The 12,591-nt window shown below is 43.6% G+C and overlaps 1 protein-coding gene across 1 annotated transcript in view; it reads left to right on the plus strand.

Moving 5' to 3' along the window:
- Nucleotides 1-12,591, plus strand: part of mapkbp1 (mitogen-activated protein kinase binding protein 1) — a 179,907-nt gene that overhangs the window by 143,922 nt on the left and 23,394 nt on the right. Inside the window, exons 21-25 of the mRNA XM_069917172.1 lie at nucleotides 1,646-1,710; nucleotides 3,464-3,724; nucleotides 8,497-8,666; nucleotides 9,992-10,137; nucleotides 10,860-11,030. Of these exons, the coding sequence (XP_069773273.1) occupies nucleotides 1,646-1,710; nucleotides 3,464-3,724; nucleotides 8,497-8,666; nucleotides 9,992-10,137; nucleotides 10,860-11,030 (813 nt within the window). The remainder of the gene's footprint in view (nucleotides 1-1,645; nucleotides 1,711-3,463; nucleotides 3,725-8,496; nucleotides 8,667-9,991; nucleotides 10,138-10,859; nucleotides 11,031-12,591) is intronic.

Raw genomic sequence — 12,591 nt, forward strand, 5'->3', positions numbered from 1 at the left:
AGCCCATCTGCCCGCTGACATCACAATGGGGCCACAGCCCAATGATTGGCTGTGGAGGCTGGGAGAAAGGACATAACAATTTCCCACACCCCCCCCCCCAATCATTCCACCTGCTAATTGGTCCGAAACCACAACCACTTGACCCTTTGATGGACAGGCCGAGCCAGACACTGATTTGAGCGGCCGAGGTGAGCGTCAGCGGAAGGTTGCGCGCATCCCACCCCCCCTCCGCCCTGTGGCCACTATCTTGTCTTCCTCCCGGAGACAAATTGAATTAAAGACAGGGGTAAAAAGTAATTTAAAGAAAAGCAGAGAGATCCCTGTTATTTCTTCTGCGGAACCCTTGGCCTTTCCGCGGACCCCCTTGGCCTTTCCATGGAACCCAGTTCAGGAAACCCTGTATTAGACAACAGAATTGAAAGAACTACTGACATGTAACTGTGGGCAAATAGTCCTCAAGGAGAGACCATTGTCTTAGGCTTTGATCCCCTAGTATTACATCTTTGGAGCAGTGAGCGCCCAATACTGCCATGGTTGTTCCTGATGCCTAGCATTGCAGGATTAGTCTTGGCAAAATGTGGGAAGACTCATTACTCCAAATCTGGAGTACTAGGGCACTGAATACTTCATTGGTGGGTGTTAACATGGCATAATTTCTGGTGCTATGCCAAGGGTGTCCAACTCTGCATCATTGATAGTGCTGTACGATGAGTGTTAACACTGCATCATTTCTGGTGCTGTATAATAAATGTCCAACATTTAGACATACAGCACGGTAACAGGCCATTTTGGCCCACAAGTCTGTGCCGCCAAATTAGCCTAATTGGTCAAATTAGCCCTCAGCACTGGTATATTTTGAACAGTGGGAGGAAACTGGAGCCCCCAGGGCACACAGATATGGGGAAAGCGTACAAACTCCTTACAACAGCTATGTATCGAAACAAGTACACATGAGCCAAACAGGCACATACATTAGGTTTCCATCTTGGTTGACAAGGACAAATTTAGATGAAACTAAACCAGTAAATCTATGGCACATCTTCACATTTATTGAATATACAGCAGAGATGCAGCTATGTTTGGAGTGAATGACCTCACCATCATGGATTTTAAAGCAAAAGTGAAATCCACCTCCACTGGCTTTAAAGGCATTCTAAATGTGACACCAATGAAATCTAACATCATGGCTAAAGTGTGGTGCTCACCATTACCCAATTACCATTAACAGCATTTACTTTCTACAGCCATACCAAGACACTGAATAATATGGAATAAAACATGGACCCCTTCATGTATGATGGATGTTCAACATTGGGTGTCCAAAATTGCACTCAAATGGTGTCCAACACTACTCCAGTGAAATCAGAGAACAGTTTGATCCTAACAGTTTATTATTGGTAGGGCTCAACAAAAGGAGTGCCAATCCCGGCAAAATGACCAGACAGGGCAAGAGCCTTTCCAGCCAATAAAGGAAGGTCTCACTTGGAATCTTTCACTAAAAGTTGCTTCGAGAAAGCAGCTATTAAAGGAGTACAGGGCACTAGTGTGGGGCGGTGGGGGAGGGAGGAAATGCTACCTCTTCACATGCAGCTGCTTAGAATATGCTTTGAGAGCACTGCTTCATGCCCCTCTCTGTTCATTCCAGACATTGCCAAAGGCAGACAATGCATTGGGAGTGTGAAGAATCTGTACCACTGGGACAATGGCAAGGTAAAGATCAGATGTGGACTTGTTAACTACTGCCAGCAGTTCAGGTGAAGAAACAGTTTGATCCAGCCTACAGATCACTGTGAAACTTCTCCATTCCCAATGTGCAGCCTTGTTTGCTGCATGCTTCTCGAGACTGTTTTACACATGCCATGAGGCATATTAGCATGAGGGTTGGAACTTTGTGACACCCTGTGTATATTGAGAATAGCTAGATATGGCATCAAGAACACCACAGTGACACAGGTGGGAGAACCACTGGCTCACACCTCCAGTTACTCAGGTTCAACGTGAACCTCAAGTGCTGTGTGAGCACATTCTCCCTGTGATTGTGCAGGTTCCCCCTCCCCCATGTGTTCCAATTTTCTGCCCTCATCCTAAAGCCATGCCAGTTGTTAAGCTAATCAGCAAATAAATCGTATGACACTCAGCTTCTGTAAAGCTCACATAACCCTCATCCTAATTGAAGGGCATTGTGAAGGGTGTTTATGGAACCAGGAGAATGCCTTCTGCTTGCTATGAGGTGAAAGACAAACTTGTCTTGTCGACATGGATTGGATTGCCCAGGAAACACAGAAATGCAAACCAGCCACATCATCCATTCCCAGGTTCACTGTGGTGTTGTGTCAAGGAAGTGGGACTATTTGCTCACATAAATAGCTTGAGAACCTTTGAACGTAATGGCCAATTCATAACGATATGGCATGTAATTCATCCACTTAAGAATGGTCTCCCATTATGAGCTGAAAGGAATACTTTTGCCCAAACTCGGGGAGTTTTCCAAGCCCTTCAAAAAAGAAAGCACTTGGTCCTGCTGCCTTATTTCATATCACATATTCACAAAGGGCTCCTTTTCCTAGAATCAGTTAATTCAAAACTGCTCCTTATGTAGCAATGTAAAAATAACGAGTAAGCTTTTCTTCCCAACACCTTGCACAATCCAGCAACAGATTCCTAATGGACTGAGAACAAAGCATTTTCTTGGAAAACAGCATCAAAATACAGCTGACTGTTTAGTTCACCAGCCATTGGCAGTGGATGGCAGTAGCCTTGTCTGCACTTCATGACGGGTGACCTGCATAAAGCTTCTCCAGGGAAGTCTTGGGGCTGTGGAGAGCGCCACAACCAAACAAATAGGAGGAGATGGCAGCTTCTGCCTCATCCGACAGGAGGTGATGAACAAGCTCTTATGGTCTGGATGGTCTGACAACACCAAGAGCGGGTGTTGTCGATCCCCTGCAATAACTGCACTCACCGGCCTGGCTAAGGTGTGGCCCTGAGCACTGAGAGGCCACGTCACCCAACACCAATGCGCCCCCCCCCAACCAGCCCTTGGGGAAATCAGCCCTCAGTGAACCGTGCCATGATTCATTGGAGGATGGCAAGAGATTGCATCAGGCTCCTGGTGACAACATCTCGGTGGATAACAGCTATCATTCTCCATAAATTGATTCCCTTGAGTGCCGATTCCAACAGTGCTCCTGTTCATCGGAGTGGATTCTGGGAATGCTGGCCTATACGCTACCCCCTGCCCCTTCTTCCCGTTATGTTTTAATTCAGGAGCCTACCTGATTTTTGCTCGTATGGCTCAGGCCTGAAACTGGCTATATACCTCCAGCCCTTGTATTTATTTAAATTAATTCTGGGTACTTGGTGGGGCGTGAGTGTAGTTACTGTGGTGATAGGGATGGTACATAGACAGAGTCATGACCTTCATTTGTAATGCTAATCTCCATGCCGCCCACCCTCAACACAGACAGATGACGCTCCCAAGAGACTGGACTTGGCCAATGAGCTCCCTCCTCGGCCCCGGGGCCGCTGGTCCCACCGTGTGAACAACCAGGACCTGAGTGTGAAGTCGATGCTGGACCTGCGGCACTTGGACTCCTTCTCCTGCTCCCCGTCCATGGACTCCGTCTCCCAGGCTGGAGCCCAGTTGTCCAGGAGTGGAGTGCATGGTGTCCTCCCTGAACGTGAGCACAGGCTGCGGGTCAGCATTGAAACACTGCTGAGTGATGTGAGTATATGGTTCACAGCCTCTGGCTGATGCCCCTCCCCCTAGTAGCCCTCCCCCTCCAGTTGCCTCCCCACTCCAGCTGCCAACCCTCCCCCTCCCTCTATTTGCCACCCTTTCCCTCCCCTCCAGATGATCCCCTCCATTGCAGCTGATCCCCTCCCCTCCATCTGATCCCCTCCATCTAATAGCCCTCCCCTCCAGCTGATACAGGCACAGGAACAATGGTTTCTTTAAGGTTACCCTCACAAGATTCTGTTTCCATAATCTTATGATCCATAACTTCCTCAGCCCTGTCAACAACTAACACATCTGATACAGATTTTTCTCAACTACCTTTTTCCTCTAAATAAGGTTTCATTAATAATTCATCCTTCAAGTAACATCCACAAGCCATCTCCTGCTCACTTACTACTTTGCCCCTTAAGTTAATAAGATCTATATCTGTCCTTCTGTTGCAAATTAACTCTTTCCTTGACAAAGAGAAATTCTTACTCTCACAATTAACCTGCTCTTTCAGAAGCACTGGACAAGTCTCTATCAACTCTGCTCTCATCACGTTCTTAGACAAAGACCTTGTTACAGCACATGGAGGATAATCTCACAATCCTCTTCAACCTATCCTTACTTGGCTGATTTTTTAATCTCAAAACTGACTCAACTTTATCCTCTGCCAAATCATTCCCTAATAAAAATGAGACTCCTTGCATGGGTAACTTTGAAATTACTCCTACTACAATGGGTCCTTTAACTAATTCTGAATTCAGCACTATGTTGTGAAGAGATAATGACTCTAACTCACCTCCAACACCTTTAATCAAAGTCGTCTCCCCTGTGTCAGTCTTTTGATCAAGAGTTGAAACATTCTCCAACAACAGTGACTGAACAGCTCAGGTATCTCTAAGAATTTTAACTGGAACCTGTGATTCTCCCTTCTTTACTGAAACCAAGCCCTCCCTTAACATCCATAACACCCTTACCAGGTTTGGAACATCTGCTCTCCTTAAATTCAACTGTGAATACATGCTTCTGGTAAAACCTCCTTTTCCCATCTCTTTTTCAACACTAAATAATCCACAATAACATGACCAGGTTTCTTACAAAAATGATATACAAATCCAGAAGTTCTGTCCTTTCCCACCTTACTTTCATCTTTTCCTCAGACTTAATTTCAGGCTTACTAGTCTGGTCCATATTAACCTTCTGAACAGGCTTAATATTCTGAAGTTTGTTTTTGTGAATCAGGGCATATTCATCTGCTAACCTAGCCATTTACTGCCATGTCCTCACATCTCTCTCATCCAGGTATAATTTAATCTCATTTGGAATGAATCTTTTAATTTCCTCAATTAAAATCAATTCTCTCAATCTCTCAAAATCATTATTTATTCCTTCTGAGGCACACCAACGGTCAAAACATACAGATTTCTTCAGAGCAAAATCCATATAAGATTGATTCTATGTTTTCACCAAATTCCTAAATTTTTGACTGTATACTCCTGGAACCAACTCATAAGCTTTCAATACTGCTTGTTTAACAGTATCATAATTTGCCACTTGCTCTGTAGTCAGTGTATGCAATTTGTGCTTTTCCCTTCAATACACTTTGGAGCGTAAGAGGCCATTTTTCTTTTGGCCACCTTGAGCTCTCAGCAACCTTTTCAAAAAGCTGAAAGTATGTATCTTTACCTCCCTCATCAAAAGGAGGAACTAGATTTATCTCTCTACTAGCCAAAAATCTCTCCCCAGGAGTTACAGCCTCAATTCTCTTACCTCCCTCCATCTCAATTTTTAGCTTCTCTAATTGAAACCGTCTGTTCCTTTCAATTTCCTCCCTCTGTTTTTCAGCTACCTCCAACTCATGTTTCCTCCATTTTTAAGCTTCCTTTCTTTGTTTTTCAGATTGGTCTGCCTCATGTTGTCTCTGTTTCTCAGCTTCCAACACCCTCAATTTCTCCAACTCCAATTGCAACTCAAAAGATCTACCCTCTGGAAAATTTTCTTAGTCTTTCTCAACAAATTTTCCCTCACCTATATAATATTTCACTATAATCCTCTGTATTTGTATTTTCCTCATCCAATGCTTGACTTTAAATCAGCTTTAATGTCTTAGAAATAATCATCAGTTCTTCTTTTCTCTTGCTCTGCAGGTGATGGTTGTGACAAAAATGTGTTAACATCCATTGCTACTATTTTACACACACACACACACACACACACACACACACACACACACACACACACACACACACACACACACACACACACACACACACACACACACACACAAGCTCTAAATTAGCTTGGAAAAACCAATTAACTAATAAATTACAAAAACTCCAAAAGTTTAAGATCCCAAAACTCCAATTTTCAATCCGAAAAGACGATCCCCCAAAATGTTATGAGCCCAGAGGACCCCAAAACCCAGCAACAACAGAAATTCACAAAGACAAATGGTTACTTAAGCAAAAGTTGCTTTTAATTATCTTTAAACATGGAAACAGGATCAAACTCTTAAGTTATTACTATTAACTTATTTAACCTAACATAACCCTCCTTCTAATTCTAAGTGTACGTGTCTATAAGGTGTGTATAAGTTCAGAAAAGTTCTTTAATTCACAGTCCAATCTCACTTCTCACTCCTCCATGTTTACTGGTTGCAGGCAATTGTTATACTGTCCACAGAATTTAACATTTATAAAGTTTATCAGGCTTTGGTGCTTGAAAGGTAAATGGTTACTGCTCAGGAAGGTTCTTCTTGGTTTTCAGAGAGAGGGTTTTCCAGATGATAACCTTCTTTCTTTCAGGTCACCACAGATTTCTTTTTTGTTTCTCTTATTTCAAGTGAAATATTAGGCAGCCAGTCCTCTCCTCTTGTATGGACTACAAGGGCTGTGACCAGGCTGAACTAAGCACTCACAACCTGTCTTTAAAATGAGGTTTTTCCACAAGCTTGCCAGTTTGCCATGTTCCAGTCCAACTGCTGCTGCTGAACTGTAGAACTGAATTCTCACTTTTGCAGAGAAACAGCCTGTTTGACTCCTGCTTGCAAAACCACACTACCCTCTTAGAATAGCAAACTGCACTCACAGCCTACGGCTCCGGACCTAATCCTCCGAGTTCTTTCATCTGTAGCTTTCCAAAACAACAATGCATTTGTGAAGTCTCTATAGGCACTCCCCAAAGCTTTTGCAAAGGCACTCAGAGCTGTCCTGTCTGGCTTGAGCAGAGCTCCAGTATTTTAAAGGAGATCTGTTTTGAAGCCACAATTTATTTCCTTTAAAACATACAATATAAAATATAACATAATCTGTCACACTCCCCTCCTGCTGATTCCTTCCCTTGCAGCTGATACCCCTCCCCTCCAGCTGATACCTACCCCTCCACTGCACCTCACCATCTACTGCCCCCTCCCCACCTACTGCTGCCCCCTCTCCACCCCAGCATGTTTCCTCCACACTGAAGCATGCTTTCCAGTTATTTATTCCACCCTGCCTTTTCAAAACAAAATCTCCTCATCAATTTCATTTTCTTTATTAATTTCCATTATTCCAATGGAAGCAGTTTCCAAAAATTTGTAAAGACCCTCCGATATTTTGGTCACCTCTTTTTTAAGTCTCCCCTTCATCTTTAAGTCGAGCATTTCTGGTGTGCACCGTGACAGAAGCCTGTGCTCTTGCAGCAAAAATAACAGATTATTCTTCACTCTTACTTCATCTTGCTCATCTTTTCTGACCATAGATTTCCCATCATAGATTTAAAAGACACGGAGGGCCATTTTCTTCACACAGAGGGTGGTGGGATAAGCTGCCAGAGGAAGTGGTTGAGACAGAACAATTATAACATTCAAAAGACATTCAAGCAAGTATGTGGATAGGAAAGGTTTAGAGGGATGTGGCCTAACACAGGCAAATGGGGCTAGCTTGGTCAGCATGGACAAGTTGTGCCAAAAGGCCTTTTTTTCTGGACTGTTGAACCCTGTGACTCTACCAAAATGTATTTCTCCACACATGATCTCAGCCGTGCTGCCTCATCGCTCCAGGGACCCGCCTTCAATCCTGTCCTTGGGTGCTATCGGAGCAGAGCTTACATGTTCTCCCTTAACTGTACGTTTTCTCCAGGTGCTCTGGTTTCCTCCCACATCCCAAAGATTTAACGGTATGCTCATTGTTTTGCTTAAATTACCCATGTAGAAAGAACGAAAGGGGGATTCGCAGGCACGTGTAAGAGAGATAATGTACACGAATAATGTGAAAGAAGATGTATCTGTCCCGCTGCACAACTTGCATCTGGTGATGGACTAAATTGTCTCCTTCTGGGACATAGTTGAGGCTCTGATAGTTCAGTGGTTAAAGCACTGGTCTTTTAAACTCAGGGTCATGAATTCAATCCTTGCTGGGGCCTCATTTCTGTGAGGGGTGCTAGACAATGTGGTGACTCTTTGTTTTCCTTATAGTAGACAAACTTGTATGTTTGTTACATTGTATGTTACATTGTAAATGCAGTATTACATGACAATAATGGAACCTTTACCTTTTTTCCTGTTAACCAATTTAACCAGCTGGCAATACCTTTTCATATTATTACTGTTTTCTTTAACCAGGAATCAAAAAAACATATCCTTGCTGTTTTTATAATGAATCATTTCAAATTTTAATTTTAAAAAAACACCTCTTTTTTCAGTGCTTCAATGGTTTGTTTCGGGCTGTCTTTAATTCCTTGGCAGCTCCTGGACGGCACTCAGTCCTATCCTGTTACATTTATTTCTCCGGCAGATAGAGGAGCAGGAGTCAACGCACACACAGAGCTCTTCCTTTGTCAGGCCCAGCAGCATCACATTGCCGTTGGGTGATGATGGGGTGTTCAGCCAGGAACTGGAGACGCCAGAGGTTGAAGAGTGTATCATATACCCAGTGCACACAGAGAGTGTGGGTGAGACAGAGAGGTAAGTGCTGGTGCTTGCTTGATATCTGCACCCTGTACAGCTCGGGGTTGGAGAACGTGAGGGGATCAGGAGCATCTTAATGAAACTTGTAGATACAAGGAAAGAATCTGTGATGCCTTTGTGTGGGGATGTTCACCAGAGGTCAGGAGTGAACCCAGGTCTCTGGAGCTGTGAGGCAGCAACTGTGCTAGCAAAAAATGGAACACAGAATAGTCCCCTTCCCACTAACCATTGGAACCAAGGCCAATTCCACATGAGGTTACCTTTAACGACATTAAAACTCCTTTACCTCAAGACCAGTTTGAATCAACAGGGACAGCCCCTCCATTGTATTTCATGCTAAAAGGTCACCAATTCTGCCATAGGTTTTTGGTTGCAAAGGGAATCCAGGGGTATTGGAATAAATCGAGAATAAAGTTAAGGCGTAAGATCTCATTACATTGTAAACCTGAATGGGCGATATTTCTATTCCTTTGCCTGTAAGTTTTATTCTTATTATAGTACACAGCTGTTCTGTAAATTAAGTTAATGAATGAAGATTGAAAATTTGAGAGCAATAGAGTTTTGGGACATCAGTGAAAATATCTTACACCAGGGGTGGGCAACCTTTTTTTAAAATTCACATTCTATTTTAAGTATTCCTTATGCCATCGGTGCTCTGTGATTAGTAAGGGATTGCTTAAGGTGGGATGTGAGTGGGAAGGAAAGGTTGAGAATCACTGCTCTAGACCCAATTGTTTTGGTTGAGAAAAATTGTCCTTGGCCCATTTCCTTTGGAGTTATGAAACCATGCACATGATGAGTCAATGAGGTACGATTAAAACAGTGGTTTTCAAACTTTTTCTTTCCACTCACATGCCATGGGAATACTTAAGGTAGTATGTGATTTTTTTTTTATATATAGGTTTCCCACCCCTGTCTTAGTCTATTGCTGTGGTGTTTATCATCCACAGTTTCCATGTATCTTCAACAGGATTTTCTAAACTAGCGTCCCTTTCCTTCTGGAAGGACGAAATGCATGAAGAGTTCCCCTCCAAGTCACACACCATCCTGATTGGAAATATATTTCCATTCATTGGTCACCATGGATGAGATAGGCCACAGGGCCAGTTTCCTTGTATAATTCGTTGGCTCATTCCCTTCATAATTGCTCCCTATCTAGAATGAGAACCTTCACTGGGCAAACCACGGTGGTTCAGACAGTGCCTTGTTAACTTCTTTCAAGGGTTGATATCCTCATCTTGTGAATGTATTTTAAACAGGCAAGGCAATTCCTCTCCAGTTATCTGGCTCACTTGTAATATATACTTTTGCATCCCTGCCAGTGAGTACCAGGTGAAGGAGTTGCAGAAAGGAACACAGGAGAAAGGTTACCGTACCCACAACCTGGTGGAGAAACACAGTCCCGACAGCGCCTGTTCCGTGGATTATTCCAGCAGCCGCTTCTCCAGCCCAGAACATCCACACGAAGGTCATAAGCCAGCATGTATTTTCAACCCATGCTCACTACCATTTGCAGGGTGGGGGGAGGGGTATCCTTTTGCTCTTTGGTTTTCTGGTTATTATCTAATTCATGGCAATTCTGTCTGTATGACCCTCCCATCTACATCTTCCATCCTACTGTGTTTACTTAGCTTACCCTTAATAGTGCCTCTGCTCCTCATGGAGAGCAGTTAAATCTTTTTCCTCCTGTCTTGAGCAAATCAGCATCTCCCTCAACACCACCCACCAAATATGTGCACCACACAGAAGCAGAGTCTGAACTAGGAAATTTTCAGTCCATTGGGAAACACCTGTGGAGGGAGAAACAAACCCGGCCAATGACTGCTCACGTTTACAGCAAGTTGTAATCATGTAGAAGAGACCTTTGCTGGGAAAGGATACAGAGCAGGATCCATGAGGATTTGATGGGATTGGATTGAATTGGTTTGCAACCAGATCCTCAGTCCAAAGGCACTACAGAAATGTTACTAGTTGAACCTGCTGCCAAGGTGTTGTGGCCACTTACTCCTGCTGGATGAGATGTACCTTCCCATAGACCTAATGGTGATCATCCACAGTGTCCCAAGGGACCCTTTGATGAACCTCTTAGAAGCCCTGGATCTCCCTGTCTCTTTCCCCAACCACATGAAAACAAGAAGCAATGATGAGACCCAAGTTAAAGTGTTTGTTTCTTTTGTGTTAACCTGACAGATTCTGAATGCACAGAACCGCTAAGTGTGGATGGAATCTCCTCTGACATGGAAGAGGAAGAGGATGAGCTCAGCAGGAGCTTTCCTCGGGAGATAATTGTGCCGAGAACCCCTGATCAGGAAAAGTTCCTGAAGCAGCATTTTGGGACCCTAGCTGATGAGATCGTTGGAGGTAAGAATGATTCCATTTTAAAGAGGAGTGCATTTATGATAGATATAGTCACCAAGTTATACAGCACAAAAATAGTCCCTTCAGCCCATAATCTGTATTAACCATCAACCTCCCATTCCCACTAATCCTAAATTTATCCCTTTTTTTGATTTTTCCCCACGTTCCCGTCAACTTTCCTCACTTCATCCCACTACATATCAGGGGAAGATCACAGTTTCCAGTCGGTACAACCTGCACATCTCTGAGGTGCAGGAGGAAACCAGATCAGCTGGAGGAAACCCATTTGGTAATGGGTAGAACTCCTCATGGACAGCACCAGAGATCAGGATTGAATTAAGAAATCTCAGAGTTATTATTCCACTTGCTTGTTGGTGAGGAATTTTCCACCATTCCAACTTCCATTGGTGGATCTTTCTGTCTGGCGAATGGTGCAGTCATACAAAATGGCCAGAGACTCCTCAGCATGGTTTGTGCTCTGTAATTTAGAGAGCAAATTGTCCACAGCTGCTATATGGTCAAGCAATGTTCCTGGATTGCCAGATATGGTTGGTCTCTAACTCAGGGTATGACAGCACTCCAAGAATTATAGGACTTTTGGTTCTTGATACTCGCCCATACCCAGGTGCATTTTGAGGCAGTCTCTTTCCAATCAGCCACTGATGGACTCTCTGCACTTTTGGCCTTGCTTAGATTATAGTGCATCTTTTTCTTTGATCTATTGCTATTTTTATTTTTACTTTTTCTCTCTGTGGATTTCCAATGGTAGAACCATTCTTCACTTGTACGTTCAAAGTAAACAATGAGACTAATGACGCATTTACTGGAGGAGGGAAGTTGGGAGAGCGCAGTCAGAAGAATTTCTAATTGTAACAAACCTTTCCCTCAAGTTCTCATCTCCCTGACTCAGTATGCATAGATAGAAGTTGCACCTTTCCCAAACTTAAGTGCTCTATAGCCAGTAAAGGATGATCTTTGTTGGAATGTAGGAAATTGCCAGTCAGCCAGTGCCTAGTAACCATGGTCAGACCATCTGTTTTACTGATGTTGGGTGATCAATGAACACTGGTTTGAATACCTGAGAGTATCTCTGCAAAATAGTGCCATGGGATCTTTTACACCCAATCACGAGGTCTTGGTTTAACTCTCTGAACTCTGTGAAGAGCAGCAATTCCAGCAGCACTGAACTCATTCAGTCGTGGATCTCGTACTCGTTTCTCTGGTGGGATCTACCAGTGCTCAGACGTGGAGATAAGAGCTCCTCATCACTGAGGCAGAGTTATTTTGTTGCCTTGACTTGATTGTGGATTGGTAACGCATGCTGTGTAAGCTGGAAAGGTGCTGTCAAGACCCCAACTCACCTCTCCTTTCAGTGGCAATGCAACCCTGTCCTCTAGGGTTGCTGAACAATGTTAGACATAGGCTCACTAGTACTGTACCCAGTATTATGCAGTGACAGTCCTGTCCATTTATTTATTTAAACATACAGCATGGTAAGGAACATAGGAAGTAGGAACAGGAGTAGGCCAAAATTGGCCCATCGAGCCTGCTCCGCCATTCAATA

This window comes from Narcine bancroftii, chromosome 2 (assembly GCF_036971445.1).
Source record: "Narcine bancroftii isolate sNarBan1 chromosome 2, sNarBan1.hap1, whole genome shotgun sequence".
In the NCBI taxonomy this organism is placed as follows: Eukaryota; Metazoa; Chordata; class Chondrichthyes; order Torpediniformes; family Narcinidae; genus Narcine; species Narcine bancroftii.